The sequence below is a fragment of the Oenanthe melanoleuca genome, chromosome Z, assembly GCF_029582105.1.
Source record: "Oenanthe melanoleuca isolate GR-GAL-2019-014 chromosome Z, OMel1.0, whole genome shotgun sequence".
In the NCBI taxonomy this organism is placed as follows: domain Eukaryota; kingdom Metazoa; phylum Chordata; class Aves; order Passeriformes; family Muscicapidae; genus Oenanthe; species Oenanthe melanoleuca.
The window spans coordinates 62,965,474-62,987,147 of record NC_079362.1 but is presented as its reverse complement, the minus strand read 5'-3'; the positions used below and the strand labels follow the sequence as shown (position 1 = coordinate 62,987,147).

General features: G+C 45.2%; 1 protein-coding gene across 1 annotated transcript; it reads right to left on the bottom strand.

Moving 5' to 3' along the window:
- Positions 1 to 1,199: 1,199 nt before the first annotated feature.
- LOC130265491 (uncharacterized) lies at positions 1,200 to 5,048 on the bottom strand. The gene is made up of 7 exons (XM_056514592.1): positions 4,787 to 5,048; positions 3,725 to 3,928; positions 3,112 to 3,183; positions 2,934 to 3,002; positions 2,166 to 2,297; positions 1,684 to 1,831; positions 1,200 to 1,515 (listed from the first exon to the last, which is right to left on the bottom strand). The coding sequence occupies exons 1-7, from the start codon at positions 5,046 to 5,048 to the stop codon at positions 1,449 to 1,451; spliced, it is 954 nt and encodes a 317-aa protein (XP_056370567.1). The 3' UTR covers positions 1,200 to 1,448.
- Positions 5,049 to 21,674: the final 16,626 nt, after the last annotated feature.

The window sequence follows — 21,674 nt, the reverse complement described above, 5'->3', positions numbered from 1 at the left end:
ACTACACGAATGTCAAGTCAGTGTACCTGGCATCCAGTTTTGTTTAATATCTTTATTGATGATGTGGAAAAGGGGATTGAGTGTACCCTCAGCACATGGATGACACCAAGCTGGGTGTGAGCACTGATCTGCTGAAGGGCAGAAAGGCTCTGCAGAGGGCTCTGGACAGGCTGCACAGTCAGTGGCAAGAAATTCAAAAAGGTGAAGTTCCAACTCCTTCAGTAACAACAATCCCAGGCAGCAGCACAGCATGGAGGCAGAATGATTGGAAAGATGCCCAGCAGAAAAGGACGTGGGGGTGCTCATCCAGAGCAACTGAGCATGAGCCAGTGTGTGCTCAGGAGGCCAAGAAGGGCAAAGGCATCTGGCTTAGAGCAGCAATCATCTGGCCAGAAAGACCAAGACAGTGGTCATCCATCCCCCTGTGCTGTCAGAGTTCAGAAAATTCAAGCTTCCCTTTCCCTCTCTGAAGGCCATCAGAAAATCTGAAATAAAACTAGAAAAAAAGCCAATTTTCTGAAATGAGAATAAATGAAATTTTAAAAAGAAAAGTAGATGTAAATTACAGAATACTATTGTAAAGCAAATGACCATTGCCTCTGTGAGTGCTGATACCAAAAGGAATGACAGAAAGCTCTTCTGAATCAAATCATCTTATCATCAGCTTTTACATTCTGCATGTACTTACAAAAAAATCAGTGTTCAGAAATGACTGAATTCATTCATCCCCCTTCCTCTGTCAGCAATTAGAAATCTGCAATGACACTGTCTCCAGGAAGAAACCTCCAATACTGTGAAACTCTTGAAACAATGAAAGGATTTTTGAATCAGGCATCAAAGCCTTCCCAGAAGCAGAAAGTCAGCCCTCGTGGTCTCCTATATTTTCTGTCTTTTCTCCATTGATGAAATGAAGATTTAAAATTATCAAGGCAATCTAACAGGTACCAGAGGATTTTGATTTTCTAATTACAAAGTGCAAGTTCTTACAGAGTGCAGAGTGCAGTTTCTCAGGTCACTACTTGGAGACTTGTGCCAGGCAATCCCCTCCAGAGCCTGGAGAGAAACAAAAGAGCACCTATGTATGTCCATTCCCTCTTTTACAAGGCACCCAGCATATACCCCCTCCATGAATCCAGGACAAGACACACAAGTTCCGATATGTGGGTTTTTGTGTCTGAAACACACAGTGACACAGACTACATGGACTGACATACAGGAAATATAATAATTATACAAATATATATAAAAACAACATAGGTCACGTAGAGCCTGTGAAAAGGCACCATCAGACAACTGGCAGGCAGAGGTGAGATGATCTTGTACAGCTGGGTGAGCTCTGCCGCAGAGATCTCTGGTGACAGGTGGAAACTGCTGTTGAACTTGTTGGCTTGGACTCTCTTGATCCCTCCTCAGCATTCTCCTCAGTCTGCTTCGCCTTTCATTTTACTCTAATCAATGTCCCCAAAAGAGAAAGTGTTGCATTCTGTTGATACTCCTTCGTCTCCCTGATTCTTCCTGTAGAAATAAAAGACTCTTCAGATATGAGATAAAAGCACAGTTAAAAGATTGCACTGCAGTGGTTTCTGCAGAGCAATTCCAGGAGCTGGCTTGGCACTCCAGCATGGTGCAAACACCTCATTGACCATAACAACAATTAATAACTTAAGAGAAAGGCCAACTTACACGTCTCTCTTCAGCAGTTGATACATCACTGTGTACCCAATCAATGCTGAAAGCAGCAGCACAGCTGAGACTGCTATAGATGTTAGGATGTACCTCTTGCTGAGTTGCCATTGTCCAGCAGTCTCGGCTTTTTGCCCAGGAGCTGACCCTGGCAGGAGGAAAGACAATGCAAGAGACTATTATTTATGATGTGCACAAGGAATAATATCACAGTGTGCTTCAGATGACCCTGAATTACTGTCTTCAGAGATCCATTCCTCTGGCTGTGGTGTCTTAGCCCCAGGGACCAAGAGGGATCCCCTGAAGTTCTCATGGAGAAGAGCCCAGTGTGTGCCAGAGAGCAGCCCTGCCCCCTGTCTTTTCCTCTGGGCTGCAGGCCAGGACTGTGTGCTGGGCACCTGCAATTCATCCATGGAAGAGCACTGCAGGGATGCAGCAGAAATGCTGTTCTTTTCCCATGACAGCATCTCCCAAGCACTCACTTTCTGAATAGCTCTCATGCTGACCAAGTGTGCTGGTATCCGTTACTGCTTCTGTTTCTTCATCTAAGCCTGGCATACTGCTTTTTTCTTCCATAGGCAAGATCTCTTTCTGCACAATCTCATGATCTCTCTCTTCAAAAAGAACATAGGAAATTCCAAATAGAAGATACTGTCCCTTGCCAGGAGTACAGTACCATGGCCTGGACATTCTGACAAGTGGCAGGGAGGAGCCTGCTGTCCCCAAAGACAAGAGGAAACCAAAGCCGGATTTTCTGTATTGCAACAAGAAATGCAGACCCAAACCACCCAACACTCAGTTAACTAAATAACCCACACAAGTAATTCCTTCAACTTAAACCTCATGCTTGAGGTGCAACTTCAACGCATCCCTGACTCACAGCTCTGGAAATGGCATTCATGTTGAGGGATTGCTGCCTCATTGCTGTGCTGCGTGTGAGGCAAACGCAAATTCAGCACAGGCCTCTTCCCAACATCTGGATGCCATTGTCAGCACACAGGAGCTCTAGCCAGTAGTGGTACAACTGCAGCAGCAGCAAGTGATGCCCCTGGCAATCATCTGGAAGCACATCTGGGAGCAGACACTGTGCTGGACCATCTCTATGGCTCACCCCAGGAGATGTGAAATGGAGCATCCCTGCAGCAAGACTGACTGAGCGCTCCTGCCTGTCCAGGATACAGCCCATCTCTACAGGAAGCAAAAAGCTCAGCTTCCCAGGTCCCAGGGTTAACAGAGTGGGACATACTAACCAGATGCAGCTTTCACCAATGCTGTTAGAAGCCCCTTTGGAACCACAGGTATCCTCTGTAAATCCTTCCCTGTTTTAGATACATAAAAGAATATTTACATATGAAAGCACAATTCCCAAGAAAAACACAAGAAAATGAGTGCTTATTCAATGATATTAAATGCAGACTGACTACTCACGCTTCAAATACCAGCTTGGAATCAGCATGGAATCTGCTTGAGGAGCTGGAGAAGAATCCTCTCTGGCCTCAGCTACAAGCAAACACCCACAAGAAGTTACCATCACATGCACTGCCCTCACCATCACACCTCAAGACCTGGTTATGGAAGATACTGAGAGGGCACACGCAGGCAGGTCTGTATTCTCACAGCTGCCAGGGGGCCTGGCTGCCCTTGGGACACTGAGCTGGCAGCTCTCACATGAAGTGAAAAGCCATGCCATGCCCACACGACCGGTGGGCGGGTCAGCCCTGGAAGCTGGCCTGGAGGCTGGATAACCAGAGCTGAGTGATGGATAACCAGCCGTGAGTGGCGCATAACCAGAGCTGAATGATGGCCAGCCAGTGGTGAGGGATGGATAACCTAGTGCTGAGCTTCTGGGTTTGAGCTACCCCTCCCAAGCTCCCTGCTCCTTAGGAAACTCTCTCCATGCTGCACCCTGAAGCAGCTGCAGTCCCCCACACTTCCCCTGGTGTGTCTGCCCCACTGCCCACACCGTGGTGGCTTCCAGGCTCAGCTGGCCCTGGCCTCATTGCCACCAGCCAGGCCTGTGTGCTGGCCCCTGCCTGCCTACCTGCTCTCTGCCCAGGTACTGGAGCACTCTGGACATTCTGGGCTTGCAGGGCCAGAAGAAAGAGGAGCAGGAGGTAGTGGGTCAGGACCATGACCCACCCTGCTCGCAACATTCTGCTGGCCTCCACTTCCACCACTGCTGCTGCTGCAATGCAATGCTGCTGCTGCTGCTGCAATGCTGCTGCAATGCTGCTCAGAGTGGGCACTGAAGAGCACAGGGGGCTCTGGAACCTCACATCAAATGGGGCTCTGTGATGTCATAACAAAGTGGTGTCTGTGAAATCCCCAGTCTACGCCCATGTTGCTTGTGAATTCATGCACCTTCCCTTTACTGAATTTCCTTATTTTGCACATGCCTGGAAGGAGTACAAGTAGAGAAATTTTGATGCATTCTGCGAGGCAGCACTGTAAATAGGAATGCAGAGGCACTGTGATTATGCTCCCGAGAAATCCCTATCAAAAGTGCTGTATGAAGGCTGCATTAAACAGCCCAACTGCAAGTGCCTTTCTTTGGTACTGTTTGTGTTGGTCAGCATTGTGGCAAGAAGCTTGCTTCTCCCAATACTTCTGCTAGTTTCACAACGTTGCTTGGCAGCACTGCTTCCCTCACCTACCATCAGTCTCACATGGGTGTGAAGTGCTCAGGCTTCTCCCAGGTGACCCTTGTTTATTGGCTTTCCTCTCCTAATCCTGATTAAAGCTCTCTGAAGGAGGCTCGCTAGCTCCTAAGCAAAGATCCTTTTTCCCTTTGAGACTGGTGTAGCCCATGTGCCACCATCAGGCCTGGTGTGCTGTAGGTACCCCAGAGTAAAACCCCCAGAGTAAAACCCCCACACTTCTGCTGGGAACACCAGGATGCCAGGTATTCACCTCTGGAATCCTCCTGTGTCTGGTTCACTGCTAGGGGAAAAAATAAATACTATGTGCGCCCCAGATGCCTCAAGCAATCTTCCAGAGGCCCTGAGCTCTCTCTTGCTTGTCCTCAGTGTAAGAGATGATCTGAAGTTTCCCTGATTTGCTTCATGGCCGTCCAAGTTCAGCGACTAAGACCCCGGGACCTCACTTGCTTCAGACAGCATTTCTCTCTTGTTGAGGTGGATGCTTTCCAAGGGAGTGTTTGCGCTGTGCTGTACTGTCATGGCACGCTGCTCTCGAACAGGCACTAGCTGGGAGCGCCGTGTTTCTGCGCCTGCTTCTCGGACCTCCGCACAATAGTCCATATATCTCCCCACCTTTTGGCCTGAATCCACTTGGTTTAGAAAAAGACTCTGAAAGTGACTTTCTGGAAGAAACCTCCGGGACGTCCCCGCAGAAGGAAGACCCATCCATTGGCTGGACCACAAGGTCTCTGTTGCTAGCTATTGCCCATCCCCCTCTTTCTCTCTTTCTCTTTACTTTGTTTCCTTTATATCTCTCCCCTCTATCACAAAACTGAGTTATTGGCACTCAATAAAGGTGCACTGCTGTTTGCTGTTGAATAAAAACTTTAGTCCCTGAGTTCAAACGAACCATCACGACTCCCACTTGCGTTGAGCAGATCGTGACACTCAGACACCATGAGGAACTGCCTTGGGACACACACAAAGGTGTCAGTTCCCACAGATAAGAGTTAACATGGGTGCCCTTTTATCTGGGCAGCTCTTCCAAGAAGGAAATACTCTTGACTTAATTCATGACTATCCATGAGGTGATTAATGGAAATGGCCCGAGAATTTGGTTTGTTTTGGGGTCTTTGATTAATGCTGGCCGTCTTTATTTTAATTGGGCTGTGAGGTGTTGGAAAAGTACCAAATAATGGGTGGGTTGGGTTCCATAAATGAGTTATGAAGGAAATTAAAAACATATACTGCCTTGCTTAATCTTTCTGTTGTGGACAGGGTCTTTATTCCCTCTTTCCTGTTTATCCAAATGTCATGTGAGAGAACCATGGGCTCTTTCTATGATAGACTGGCCTGTGGGGGAGTGAGTAATACCAGTATTATGGGTAATTCCCCATTGATTAATAAAGTTTACTATTTTACAAGAGGCATAGGCTGGCCCATTATTGGTTTCTATTTCTTCAGGGATACTTAAGGTTGCAAAGGCCTGAAGGAAATGTTTGACTGCATCAGCAGCCACTTCTCCAGTGTGGGCTGAGGCAAAGATGGCATCAGAGAAAGTGTTAACAGATACATGGCTATATTTAAAGCGCCCAAAAGACGAATAATGCGTTATACCGCTTTGACGTATTTGCAGGCTATGGAGTCCCCTGGGATTGATTCCCATTCCAATGGGTGAGGGAGAGAATTTTTGACAACTAGGGCATGTACTTACAATTGCTTTTGCTTGGTCTAGGATGATGTTAAATGTTCTTTATAATGCATGGCTATTTTCATGGAAAAATACATGACTAAACTTCACCTGCTCAAAAATATTAGGTAAAATTATGTAATTAAAGGGGAGGTAAATTTAGAGATTGTTCTAACAACAGCAGCCAATTCTACAATTTGGGGAGAACCTTCAACAATTTAGATATCTGATTGCCAATTACTGGTCTTAGTGTCTTGCCAAGTTATTACTGATTGATATATTTTTCCAGACCAATCAGCATGCAGGGTAAGAGCTTTAAGGGGTTTATTGCTTTTTAAGGGTTTAGGAATTAAATTAAACTTAGGGTATAACAATTTATGATTAGGGCAGTGAATGGGAATTTGGTCCAAATCTGAATCTCCTCTTAATAGTGTAAACAGAGGGTCTAGGTCTTCATTTGAAATCCCCAATAGGATTTCCCACCCATGTGATGGTTCCAAGGAGCTTTTGCATGTCATGTAAAGTTTGAGGACTTTCACTGAGCTGTAGATGTTGTGGCCGTACAGTGTGTGATGTAATTTGGTACCCTAGATACTTCCACAGTGTAGTCCTCTGTACCTTTTCCGCAGAGACGGTCAGATCTGCTCTTTGAATGGCTATGATGGTATCTAATAATGCTGTGTTTAGTATCGGGATGTCTTTGGCAGTAAGAAGAATGTTGTCCATATAATGGTACATGATGACCTGCAGATAAACTTCATGGACAGGAATTAAAACTTTACCTACAAACCATTGGCATAAGGTGGGACTGTTTTTCATTCCTTGGGAAAGTATGGTCCAATGATATCTCTGGAGAGGATCTTGTTTATTAATGGTTGTTACCAAATAAGTGAAGCAAGGAGCATCATCTGGATGTAGGGAGATATCCAAAAACCAGCCCTTTAAATCAATAATAATTAAGTGCCAATCTTTGGAGATCATGGTTGGAGAGGGAAGACCTAGTTGGAGAGTGCCCATGTCTTCCATGACCTTGTTGATTTTCCTGAGGTCACGTAGGAGCTGACATTTGTTGTTGGACTTTCTAACAATAAAAATGGGGGTATTCCAGGGACAGGTAGTAGGTGTTACATGTCCCTTCTTGACCTGTTCTGTTACTAAGGAATTTAGCACAGCCAATTTTTTCTACTAGAAGGAGCCATCGGTCAACCCACACGGGGTCATCAGTCTTCCATGTTAACTTGAGTGCTGCACTGCTCAATGGCCCCAAATACAAATCAGTCTCCCTGCCATATTAAAGGTCTCTCCCCCATAAAACTGTAGGTGTTCTCATCCTTACCACAAAAGATTTGGTGTTAAAGATTAAACTGTCTGATCCTTTGAATGTAATTAGTTCTGCGATTTGGAGACTGTTGCTGTCACCTCCAATTCCCAGCAATGCTCCCGAGAAAGATGCGAAAGTCCAGTCAGGAGGCCACTTACATTAGGCGAGGACAGTCACATCTGTATCAGGGTGAGAGTAGTCCCCAACGATATCTTGGGTTTCCCAATAGCAGGGCAGGAATGGCGAAAACAAATGAAGAGCGGCTATGACGACCACAACTTGACAACATAAAATCCTTTAATAATAAGGAAAGCAAATGTGATACGAGGCCCAAAAACCCAAACACAATAACTGAGGGAACAAGTTTTCTTCAGAAGCCAGTGGTCGAAGACAAAGGAGGGTGCAGGATATAACTATGAGGCGAGAGAGGAGGTGGAGTTGAGTTTAGGGTTCAATGGGTGTAGGGGAAAGGGGTGCAGAGGTGGAGTAAGGGAAGGCAGGGAATAATGGGATAGGTTGGGTGGAACACTGCATCAAACGAGGGCCAATGGACAAGGAAAGGAGAACATTCTAGAAACTGGGAGTGATGATAACTAACTGGGAAATGAGAGTCAAGAATATGCATGACGCATTAACATAGGCAATCCCATAACTCTTCATAACTTTCTTTTGGGATCATCACAACAAATGCCTCCCAAGGTTTAGGGTTAGGATATAATTCTTCTTTGGTGATGGTTGCCTGGCCTGGCATACTGGCTAAGCTGAGTCCCACACATCTACGCCTGTATCTGTAAGTCCCTTTAAGTCAATTCTCTTCTTGTTAAGCTGTAAGTTGCAAGTGATTCTAGGTCGATTTTGGTGGACACTGCCTGTCCAACAACACAGAGGAATGGGAGGTCTCATCAGTATCCTCAGAAAGCAAAACAGCTTGCACAATTATTAGTCCTTGGAGTACAAAACAGGGTGGATCCAGACACATTAGTAAAACTTTGATTTCTTGGGTCGAATTTACCAACAACACGGATGGTATTACAAAAAATCCTTTTGTAATTGCTCAATAATGTCCCAAAATCAATAATTCATGAGACTGGTCCTTGGGCCCATATTGTCTTGTGAAGATTATGTGCATAGAACACAGTTAACGTAAGAGATTTCGCACTTACTATGTCCAACTTGGCTCCTGGAAGCAGGGTGATTGGCAGCTTGGAGAGACGGTGTTGAAGTTCAGTTTCATATTGTGTTAGATGGACACTTGCGCCACTTGGCCTTTGGCAATGGTTGGCATTGTCAGCTTGAATATTTTGTCGTAGTGCGAGCCCATCTTGAGACCTGCTGGTAGTTTTTTGGAAACTGTCTCGGGTTATTAGTTTTGAAATTATTCTGATTTCTGTTTGCGACTGGATACCACCCCCTCCTCTGGGTACAATTTTCCCTGAAATGTCCTTGTTGGCCACATCAAAAACATGTATTTGGTTTTGCAGATGTTGCTGGGGCCCTCTAAATGGGAATTGCTTGGCTGTCAGGGCATGTTAACTCCTTGCCCAATGGCCATGGTCTGCACAGCAGCTATGTGTACTGCTATCCCAATATGATTACACGCCTTGATCACCTATAGTAGGGCTGGTTCTGGCTCTGGTAGAAGGGCACGTAGCACTTTTCTACATTCCATGTTTGCATTGGCTACTGCTAGTGATTTTAGCAACACATTTTTTGCTCTTTCATCCCAAATTTGTTTTTCTAATCCTTGTTCAAAGTGATCTATAAATTTAATATTAAGTTTTCCAGGTTCTTGCTTTATATTAGCATATTCAAGGTTAGGGGTTCAACCATCACGGACTTGAACTAATGCCTTGTGAGCCATAATTTGTACTTCAACTGAAGTACGAAGCACTGCCTGGGAATGTTTGTTGCTTGATCATCTGGATGACTGTATTGTTCTTCTCCAGCCAGGTGATAATTAATGCTGCCTTTGGTTGTTGCATATTCAGCTAAAAGGTGGTTCAACATACACTTCCATTCCCCCCTCCCACAGAGTGTATTCAGTGGGTGACAGTGACTTGGTCATTACATATTTTAAATCATGGGGGTTAGTACATGCACAGTGATTGTAGCTCTCATCATGTTGTTGAAATAAGGTGAGTCCCTTCCATGGTCCTTAGCTGCTTTGCACAGTTCTCTAACTTTCCCATAGGTAATTGGTTCATACCTGGAATTTATTCCTTCCCCCTTTGGTGCCTTTCCAGGGCAACAGTGAACTTTGGAACCATTTTCCAGTCCCCCTTTTTAATTGCAGGCTTCCAGATTTTTTCCCAGGAGTCTCCTGAGTCAGAAGGGTGAGGAGGTTCATTGGCATATGGGAGATTTAAATCCTTCTCTGAGGAAGAAAGGCAACTCAGGGAAACAGCATTTGGATTAGAATTGGAGTAGCAAAGTTTTTCCAATCTGTTTATAAGGACTTTTTTGTGGCTAGAGGATGGGGTCATGGATGCCGCCATTTTGTCAGGCATGGAACAACAAGAGGCTTGATTTGAAATGGCAGACTTCCAGGTTGGAGTTCCAGAGGAGTGGCTTAGGGTGGAGCTGGCTGATTGATGTTGGAGGCCTGAATCATAGTTGACAGGGTGGAGCTGGAGGATCGGTTTGGAGAGTAAGAGAAGGTTGTAGAGGCAGGAAGTGAAGGAGACAAGATGGTGGGAGAACAACTACACTCTTGAGCCACTTTGTGTTTCCCTCCTTGAATCTCTGGGGTACTGGGCTTTTCAATGGCCAGCCCCATTTTGGATCACTTTTGAGGGTCCACGAGGGGAAGGTGGACCTCCCTCCAAGAGAGGGAGGGTCGAAGAAGACTGATGAATTGAGAATCTACGCTGTGCTTGCTGGTGAAGGGTTTCAAGGATGGTGTGGAAAATAGGGAGCCAAAAATTAGGGATCCTTTCTGGTGGAGACATTGTATAATTTAACTCCCACTGTGTCTCAAAATTTGATGGTAAAAATTTCATCAGCAGAGGCATCTGGAAAATTTTTAGAAATCCACTTCACAATTAACCTCAGTTCTTTCTTTGAGAATCTTTTGTCTTGCTCTGTTAGAACATTTAGATAGAATTTAACAATTAAATAGAATTTAAAGTATCCATATACTCTCCTCTGCATTTTGGACATTTGACCATCCATTTTTCTCTCTCACCTCCTTAGGGAGAACAGTCACTGGGATGCTCCAAATCAGTGATGAGACTTGGGCACAGATTTTCAGCCACAGTGGCAAAATGGGCTATAAATATCCTGTGTTTTCCTAAACATGGCAATCCTCCACAGGTGAAGCCATCGTTGTTGTCCTCATCAATCCTGGCTGACATCCCTCTTCTTGATGACAATTCTGCTGGGCCTACCACAATCCAAAATCCCGGGGAATGCTAGCCTACTCGTCAGCTATCCCTAGCTGACGTGAGTGACATAGGCAGCCCTGAATATCAGGGTCGCTGTTTGGTTGCCAGTTGTTGCAGTGAGGGTGGCTATGACACGTCTTTTGAGTTCCCTGATTTCAGGGCAAATGAGGCAAAGAGAAAGGAGTGGGTATGATGGAGTGCCTGGAAAAGAAAATTCACTTTAATGAAAAAAAAAATTAGGGACAGTGCCCAGAAACTGCATGCTGAATGAGGACAAAACTCCAAAGACTAGAAACAAATGAGGAGTGACAACATACAGACTTGGATGATTCTGGAAAGATTACCAAATATGGAACACAGGCAACCAATAGGGGAACAGAACTTGGAGCTATTAACATAGTAACTGCAAAGGCTCCTGGGAGAAGATCTCTGGCTCAGCCTGAGCTTGATGAATGCCTCCCAAGACTTGAAACCAAGGTCTGGCTTGTCAGAAACCGCATCTAGTTGGCTTTGTGTCTTTGCTAAGCTGTAACCCACCCATCTCTGCAGGGAATTTGAAGGGCACAATATCTCCTCTATCACTTGAGCTACTCTTCCCTGAACACTCAAACCACTAAAGCTTTGTCATTGGCTGCTTACCAGGTCTGCTTTGGATGCAAAAATTGAGAACAGTCCTCTGTGGCTTAGGGAACCAAAAAATCCTGGCAAGTCCCCTGAATATCAGGCGTTCCTTTTTGGGCACCGCCTGTAACAGCCTAGGCCTGGATGGCACAGCCAGTGTTACCTTCGGACCCGTGAAACACCTAAGGCAGTGAATGAAAGGAGAGATGGGCACAATTCTGTGACCCAAAAGCAAAATAGGTGTTACTAGTGAAAACAACTAACATGCATAGAGGGCGATCACAGCGTAGGGTGCACCAGAAAGGGCGAGGGCAGGAGTGAAACAGTAACTTACATAAAGTAGGTTAGAGGTGAAGTTTGAAAATGAGAGTCCAATGGGCAACAATAATTAGGAATTATAAAATTTATGCACCAAAATGAACCAATGACACCTGGGGAACAAAAGAACTTACTAGAAACATTAACATATGAACTGGCAGAGAGCAATGCAGGTGATTTTCTCCTCGCCATAACTAAGGGGATTTTCCCCATGGCTGTACGTAAAACTCTTTGTCCTGCTTGACCCCAACTAACAGCATTAAGAGGAACAAACTTCTAAGCAGCTTTAAAAGAAACTCAAAACATGAATGTAATAGCATGTGCTTTGGATAATAAGCTGAAATTTGCTTTGCAAAGTTAACTAATGCATATTGTAGGTGTTAAGATTGCTGTATTAGCCAATTTAAATACGTAGAAGTCACAGGAAAAAGATAACTGAAAAATCTTTACTGAAAATGGAAAGTAAAAGAGACCTAGCCTTTATAATTAACTGAGACATAATTTCAGGTGGGGTAGTTATTGTTTTCCCTAATTGATGTGATTAAAAAATTAATTCTAAAATGAATACAAGGTCATAAGCACAAGGATCGCACTGAAAAATTAAACCATAAATTTGGGGACTTTCTCCCAAATTAGCAAAAAAATAAGGTATCTCAGGTTTAATCTGATGGGCTTGATGCATCTGGATAGCACGTTAAAACTTGCTGAGAGCAGTTTGAGCTGTTGTTAGATGCCTTGGTGAGATGAAAGCTGTGTCTCCTTTTAATAACTCAAACAATGGTGTCAGATCTTCATTTGTAATCTCCAATAAGGGTCTAATCCAATTTGTAATGCCCAATAGCTTCTGGATGTCGTGAAGGGTTTTAGGATTATCACTCAGTTGTATGTGTTGTCATTGCATATTTTGCTCTGTTGTTTGGAATCCTAGATACTTGCATGGGGAGACCCATTGAATCCTTTCATCTGTGATGGTGAATCCGCTATTACTGCATTTGAATTTTTCATGCCCTGAGGTAGAACAGCCCAATGATATCTTTATGTAGAGTGTTGCAGAGTGCTAGCCACTCACTGGTGGGGCGAGAGGCAATGGTGCTGCAACTTTCTGAAAGTGTCTCCAGTAATGATGCCACTAGGTGGCACAGGCACAGAGACACAAACACTCACACATGCACACCATATAGATCTTGTGGAATCACTGATGACAAAGAACTGGGAAGGGTCTTTTGAGGAGGAGGTTTATTCTAGCCATGCATGAAGGAATCCAGGTTTGAAGGCAGAGAAATGAGGGAGGGTCCAGGTTTGAATAGGGAGACAGGTGGGGCAGAGCAGAGTATCAGGGCCAATAGGCTGAGGGCTCAGGGGCAGGGCAAAGGGTAGCAGCCAATAGTGTAAAGAGGGTGGAGCACTGTGGCACTGGGGCCAATGGGTAGGCAGGGAAGGAAGAACAATCTAGGAGACATGCGTATAAGGGGAAAAGGGGTGGAAAGACCAATGGGCCAATCAGGGATGTAGAACTGGGGTACATTTGCATACATAGAAAGGCATCCTTGGAGTGGTTCTATTTAATCACCCTAACCAGAGGAAATTTCTCCGAGTTAGGGTCTGTCCCTCCAAGGGACCATAATGGACTCTTGTACTGTAGGCCCTCTGGCCTCTACAGTAGAAGGGCTTGTCTATTGAAGAATGGTACCGAGAAAAGAAATCATGGGGCATTGTCCGGACATAATCTAATATTAATAAAGCAATCTTTTAAATCAATGATGACTAACTTCTAATCTTTAGGTAATGTAACCGGGGACTGGATACTTGGCTGAAGAGTGCCCATCTCCTCTATGATGTCATTCAGTTTTATTAGCTCTTAAAGAAGTCGCCATTTGCCACTACACTATTTTTTAATAACAAAATTTGTGGTGTTCCACAGGCTGGTGGTTGGAATAGTAGTCCCTCTTTTAGCTGTTCTTGGACCAAAAATTCTAGTGCTGTTAATATTTCTTGTGGAAGAGGCCACTGATCCACCCAGAGAGGTTCAGTGTTAGGCTTATCAGTGGCCCTACTCAAGAATTTGTCCCCAGCCTCATTCCCCATTGAGATATTTGTCTCTCCCCCATAGGACAATTGGAGGTTTTTTTCAATAAAAGGTTTTGTAATGGTTACTCTTCTCTCAGGGCATTCAAAATTAATAAGATGGAGGCTTCCATAGCTGGCAGTATTACCTCCAATACCTGAAAGGGTAAGAGAGGGAGTGAAAATCCATTCAGAAGGCCAAAGGTATTTTGAAATTAATGTAGCATCTTCTTCAGTGTCTATCATTCCGGTTAAAATGATCTTTTTGTTATTACACTCCAGAGTACAGATTAATTTTGGTCGATGATGTCTAATCATTTCTGTCCATATAGCAAAGGCGTTGCCATGGCCTCACTGTGGTAATAAAAATGCTTGGGCAATGATTACTTCTTTAGGAATAAAACAAGGGGCTTCAGGGCACATGGTGAGAGTGGTGATTTCTTGAGATGAAGTGACAGAGAGGACAGAAGGCAAACTAAAAAATGCCTCAGTCATGGATGTGCACTTGCCAAGGATTAAAAACTCACGTGGCTGTTGTTCTGGCCCTAGCTGACCTATCAAAATGGTATGAGCCATGAAGTCCATGAGCATCATTGACTTCTGCAGCCAGCTCCAATCTGGTACCTGGGGCCATGATGGTTGGCAGATTGGAGAGGAAGTGCTGCAGTTCTGTACCTCCCAGCTTCTGGTGGTCTCTAGCACGGGTGACAGGGTTCCTTGTGTCCTGTGTGCCAATGTCCTGCACTCTGTCTGCAGTTTCCCTGCCTATGGCTGTATCTTTCCTGTCTAGATGAAATCTGTTATTGCAGTGAAATCATCCTCCACAACTACAGATCCTAAAGGAGTGCTTCAACACATGCTGGGGACAATGCCTTGAAAACTATCATTTCTTCCCACACTTACAGCATGGTCTGCTTTGTTATGTTTTAGAATTTGGATGGCAGTCAGTGCTTGGGTGAGTGCTTGCACGTGCAACTGAGCTGAGTGTTCAGGGGTGACAAGTTTATTGCAGGTCTCAATCATTTGAGCGATAGGAGGTCATGGCTCCAGTGGTAAGGAGCGCAGAACTCTTTTGCACTCAGGGTAGGCATGAGTGACTGTTAATCCCTTTAGCAGCTCTTCCCTTGTCCTGTCTAATATGATCTGCCAATTCAAAGTGAGTTTTAGCCAGTTCATAAATTTCATATAGGTATCATCAGGTTCTTGTCTTTTATCAGTGAAGCCCAACCACGTTTGCTGCCATCAGGAACCTGCAAAAGAACCTTTCTAGCCACGCCCTTCATGTCATGGCCTAGGAAGGTTTTCTGCTTGTAAGGTCCCAGTCTGTCTGAGTCCCTTCTCTGGTTAGATGGTCCATTGTCAATGCTGCCTGCACCTGGTCCCCCTCATAGCGTCTCAATAGTTGATTTAATAGCCTTTTCCATCCTATTTCCCGTAGTACTTACTCAGTTGGAAACAATAGCGTGGTCATAATATACTTCATGTTTGGGCGGGATTAGCACATGAGTGGAGAAGGTGGCCAGCACAAAATCACTAAAATAAGGTGATTGCCTCCTGTACTCTCGTGAGGCATTACAAAATTCTTTAATCCCGTCACAGGCTATAGGCTCCCACCTAGGCTTAACACCCCCCCATTCCGTACCACACAGGCATCACAGTGAGTTTTGAAACAATGTCCAAATCCTCCTCCTTTACCATTCTCTTGTGTACTTTTTCCCAGTGGTTTTCTCGGGGCTCATGTGATCGCAGGTCATCTTGCAACGACAAAGTGGAGGAAGAGGAGGAATGACTGGACACCATAAACATCTTTTTATTAGAATGGTGTTTAGATATGAGGCTGCCATGATGTTCCAGTATAGGCCTTGAGAGTAGGCCTTGGTGTCAGTTGCCTGGGTGCTGCCATATTGGAGGCAGGCCTTTCTGGAACCCTGATGGGTGGAGTTCCAGTTTCTGTGGGAGAGATGTGGCCTATGGGAGCAGTTCCAGTTCCCTGAGAAGGCGTGTGGCCTGAAGCAGAAGGGGTGTGTCCCAGAAAGGAATGGGAGGAGTAAAGGGAGGTAACCTGAGTGTGACTGGCAGCAGAGTTAGGTATATTAGTGGTGATTTCAAGATGGCAGTTAGTTGTACTTCCGATGCCATTTGTTGTGCTTCTGGTGGTGAGGAAGAAGGTTGAGACAGAGGGACAAGGAGAACAGGGAGGTGCAGAGTGCAAGGAATTGGGTAGATCCAATGTAGCAGGCCGGCCCTCGCCTTCTTGGATTTCACAAGTAGGGACTGAAGGAGGACATAGGGTAGTGGGAGCAGAATTAACTTCACTCCCAGACACCATATCAGTATCAGCAACGCTGTATCTCCCTACTGGGAAGTCCGAGGGGCAAAAAGGAGGGGGACGGAAAAGGTGGAAAGTCAGTAGCTCTTCCATGCATTGTGGGTTCCTTCCCTCATCCAACTCACGGGATTAGAGGATGGACAAGAACTCCCAGTTGAATTACTGATGAACTCTTGACAGTCCCCATCCATTTTTAGGGGCTCTAAGTTGGTTCTAAAGATTGGGAGTGACTTTGAAGATTCACAGGCTCTTTTTCATGTAAAATCATACAGCTCTACTCTGACTGAGTCCCAAAAATCTATCTTTATAATTTCAAGCGCTGCAGTACCAGGAAAATTTTTAAACATCCTTTTAATGATGGAGTTGAGCTCCTTTTTATTTACTGACTTCCCCTGGGTGACCAATTTTAACTTACATTGATTATAAACGTCCTCTTATATGTGGTACATCTGGCAACCCATCCCACAATGAGCCACACTTGGATAGAGTGGATATGCCCCCCTGGTTAGAGTAGGTGGATGGGGTGGATGTCGACCTTTCCCTACCTGCAGGATTTATTCCCCATGGTTTGTGTGGGCCACCAAGCGCCGCAGGCCGTCTTCCTCTTGACACCTGGGCCATTGGAACTTCTGCCAGGCCTGGCACAGCCGAAAATCTTCTGTTTTTTGAGGGAAAGGTGTGGCCTAGCTGACTAGAGGAGCCTTCGCTGATGGATCCCAGCAGAGCCTCCTGTTCGGGTGCTACTTGAGGCAGTCTGACCTGCTGCCACCTTGGGACCACATCGGCTGAGGGTAATGTGGCAATGAAATAAAAGGATGGGCTCAATGGAGTAACTTGAAAAGCAAAAGGATTTAATGACAAAAATAACAAACTTGACAATCTGAACAGCAGTATGGGAACGCTTCAAAAAGCAATGTCTGAGTGGATACATATCATATAAAGAGTAAGTTGAGGTTGCAGTCTGAGGGTGAAGGTCCAATTGGGAACCACAGTTAAGAATATATAAAACACTGCACCAAATAATAACCAATTAGGGGGAAGAACTGGGGAACTTTCTAGAACTGCAACCTTATATGAACAGAACTATGAACATACTATTTCCCAGAAGTCAAAACTGCTTGAATCATGCTCACCCTAAGCTAAGCATCAATTAGATTGGATACAGATTGGATTACCACAGTCTCAAGTTGATGCTTTCAGGCAGCTTGACTCCCACAGTCTGTGGTTAGATGCACTCTTCAATTTCACGTCTACTTACAGGTAGCATCTCTGCCCTGATAGCTTGAGACATCATGGGCTCACTGAGCTAGGAACAACTCCTCTGTATGCTGCCAATATGAATCTATTTGTGATAGGCTGATCTAAAAATAGATGATCTATCTTCTTCTTTTGCAGCCTGATCTACCTGCTTATTGTTTTGGTGCTCTTTATTAGCCTGAATTTTGGGGACATGGGCATTTACATGACAGACTTTCACAGACAGCATCTCTATCTGAGTGGTAATGTCTTTCCACTCATAAGCAGCCTAGATTAGTTTTTCTTTAGGCTGCCAGTTGGCTTTTTCTGCTTTTCCAGCTAACCCCACAGAGCATTGGCTACCATCCACAAATCAATACAAAGGCATAGCTTTGTCCACATCTCGTTTTTTAGCACTGTTCAGGGCTAGTTGAACAGCCTTGAGCGCAGCAAATTGACTTGATTCACCTTTTCCTTCAGCAGTTTGTGCATCTGTCATATAGGGCTCTATACAGCTGCTTTCCACTTCCAGTTTATCCCTACAATGCGGCAGGAACTGTCAGTGAAAAGAGCATAGCGTGTTTCATCTGCTGGCAGTTGGTTGTACTGTGGAGCTTCTCCTGCCCATGTTACTTGGTTTTGCTCTGTTTTGTCAGTGAGACTAAAGTTTTCAATTTCTGGCCAGTTTGTAGTTATTTCCAAAATCCCAGGGTGATTCAGGTTTCTAATACAGGAGTGCTATGTGATGGGATCAATCCATTTGCTCCATGTGGCACTGAGCCTTTTTTAGAAATATCCACACCGGTACTGGTAGTCGGAGTGCCAGGAGGAGTTGTGCGTCTGTGCCAATCACCTCTGAGGCGGCTTGGACTCCTTCACAGGCAGCCAAGATGTCTTTTTTTGTGGGAGTGTAGTTAGCTTTAGACCCTCTGTAACTTTGGCTCCAGAATTTTAGTGGTCAGCTTTGAGTCTCCCCAGGCATCTTTTACCTTTTAAGGCTCAAGGACAAACCATTGCTCCTGGCTCCAGAGTAAAGCACATTCTTTACCTCTGATCCTGTCCTAACTGGACCAAGGGCTACTCTATGAGCAATCTCTTTCTTGATCTGTGTTAAGGCTTGTTGCTGTTCAGGGCTCTAGAGAAAATCGGGGTTTTTTGCAGGTAACCAGGTAGGGAGGGCTCACAGTCTGGCTGTACTTAGAAATGCGCATTCTCTAAAAACCTGTGCCACCTAGAAAAGCTTGTGTTTTCTTCTTGCTGGTTGGTGGAGACATTGTGGTGATCTTACTGATAACTTTAGTGGGAATCTGATGCCGTCTATCTTGCCATTTTAACCCCAGGAACTGGATTTTTCAGGCAAATCTTTTGACTTTGCTCTTCTTGATGCTGAAGGCAGTTTCCAACAGAATCTGAATGATCTTCTCTCTTAAGTACTTGTTGTGTTCCCCCACACAATGATATCATTGATGCATTGCAGATGTTCTGGAGCTTCATCCTTTCTTAGTGCAGCCTGGATCAGTCCATGGCAGGTGGTGGGGCTGTGTTTCCACCTCTGGGGCAGTCGGTTCCAGGACTACTGCATGCCGCTCCAGGTGAAAGCAAACTGAGGCCTGCACTCTGCTGCCAAAGGAATGGAGAAAAACGCATTGGCAATGTCAATGGTGGCATACCACCTTGCTGCCTTGGACTTCAGCTCGTGCTGGAGTTCCAGCATGTCCGGCACGGCAGCGCTCAGCGGTGGAGTCACTTCATTCAAGGCACGATAGTCCACAGTTAGTCTCCATTCTCCATCAGATTTGCGCTCAGGCCAGATGGGGCTGTTGAAGGGTGAGTGGGTTTTGCTGACCACCCTTTGGCTCTCCAGCTCACGGATCGTCTTATGGATGTGGGTCACGACATCTTGATTCATCCAATACTTCTGGTGGTGCACTGTTGAGGTGGCAATTAGTACTTGTTGCTCTGTCACTTTCAGAAGTTCACTGCAGATGGGTTCTCTGATAGTCCAGGCAAGGTGTTCAATTGCTTGATGCCCTCTGTCTCTACAGCAGCTTCCAAAAGGCCACCTGAGCCCCTTTGGGCAACAACCGTTCTGGAGGAAGTCTATGTCCAGAATACATGGGGCCTCTGGGCCAGTTACAACTGGATGTTTCTGCCACCCCTTCCCTGTCAGGCTCACTTCAGCCTCCAGCAAAGTCCATTCCTGTGATCCCCCCGTCACCCCAACAATGGAAACAGGTTCTGCCCCCACATGTCCCAATGGCATTAGGGTACACTGTGCACCAGTATCAACTAACACCTCATATTTCTGTTGCTCTGGTGTGCCAGGCTATTGGATCCACACCATCTAAAAGACCTGGTTTTTTTCTGTGTCTCTTCCTGACTAGAGGCAGAGCCCCTCTAGCCCTGGTTATCATCTCTTTCTTGGGCATACATACTAGAGGTTCCTTTAAGGGAATCTGACAGTCATCCTCCCTTCTGTAACATCTGGTCTTGGGAGGCTGAGGCTACTTCTACTTTAGTGGAAGTCTCTTGGTTAGAGTTTCCCTCCTTGAGTCGATGTACTTGGTGCTGCCACGACAGAAGTAGGTTTCCCATCCCCATCTCTGTCTTTCCTGTGGTCATGCAAAAAGAACCACAGGTTAGCTTGTGAGGTGTACCCTCTCTCTCTCGCTGGGGGACGTTGGGCTCTGACTCTGGGGCTTATGACTTGCACTGGTGCTATATGGGAACTGTTCTTCCTCAATTCTTCCCTCGTCTCCCTCATTTCTTTTTGGCACCTCTTAATTACAGCAGGGACATGAGTATGCATTGGGCCATTGCTTATACATTTGTAATTTTTGAGCTTGTTGGCAACAGAACTCTCCGTCTTTTTTTTGTCTTTGGCAGTAATTGCTGCAATGAAGGTAGTGTATGGAGATGGCCTTAGATTTGCAGTATTTTACAACATTTTGCTCTGTGCACCTGACCTTGTCAGGGTCATGATCATGTCTCTTCCTCCCAATGAGTACCTCTAATAAGACCACTTCTCTCACCTGTTGGATCCCTTCCTAAAGGATCTTCCAGCGCATTCTATGATAGTGCTCCTGCAATCTCTCTCTGTGGACAAACCTCTTTCTTCCACTCATTAAAACCTGTTCCCAGAGGGAAAGGGGCCCTGGCTTCTGATCTACACTTGAATCTTGGGTCAAGGATCCCAAATTCCTGGCTTCAGTACCATCCAGTTGCATGCCTGTACCCATAAGGTCCCAGACCCGAAGTAACCAGGTTGTGTAGACCTCACGCCTCCATTGCACAGTATCTTTTTGCAGATTACAAAGACTCATATGACAGAGACTCGGTGATGACCTCAACCCCTGGCTCCCCTGTGTGTTGTGAGCATCCTCGTTTCCCATCATTAGTAACTGGGTGCTCTGATTTCATCTTAGACTTCTTTGTTTCCTCAGGGGCAACTGCTGCTGGCTGTGATTGCCCTTGTGGTTCAGCTGGAACCTGGACAGCTGTAACATCTTTTGGGTTCCACTGCTGCACCATCAGACTCTCACTCTTATAGGTAGGGGGAGGGTTTCCCAGCAGCTGGGAAAGTGTATTCCTTCAGCACTTGGAGCATCTCATGTATCTCCTTCACCAGAAGCCCCACCCAGTCTGGATGGTTCATTTCTGAGGTGGGCTGTGGGACAGGGTCAAGCTATGGGGCAGCATCCTTATTCTCTAGGATAGGTATTAGGATGGTTATCTAATCTTCTGTTATCTCTGAATGTTAATAGAACAGGCATATCAGCAACACCAGCCACTGTATCATATCATTAACACAGAGAAGATTTGAACTCTTCAAAAACTGATGGGGTAGACCCAAAAAGCTAAGTGAAGGACTGAGAGAAAATTTCCCCGGTGTCATTTCCTCCCAGTAGGTAGCATTATTAAATTAACCCCAAAAGCCTACAGTTAGTGTATGACAGCTCTGAATCCATGTGCTGGCCTTCCAGATGAAGTTAAAAATCCATTAATTTCTCACCTTATTAACCCATAAAGCAAAGTGGATAACAGCCACAGTAGCCTTAGTTAGAGGACCCATGTTTAGATACAAGCCTGCAAGTGGGAGAAATACACGACCACATGCCACTTGAACCAGGGTAAGCTAGACTACATGGTGTCACCTTAACGAGGCTTCTATATTCAGTAGAAAAAAAATAAAGTTGCGCAAGAAATACTGCTCCTTGTTTTTTACCCTTTTTCTCTCAATGCCTTCATGGCCCCACACTGGGCACCAAAATTTCTCTTAGTTTCAAAAGATAGGTGTCTGCTATGGAAGGCAGGAGCCTGTCTAAAAACGAAGAATATAAACCCTTCTAAATTATTATAATTTTGAAATTAAGGAACTTTTAGGCAAACA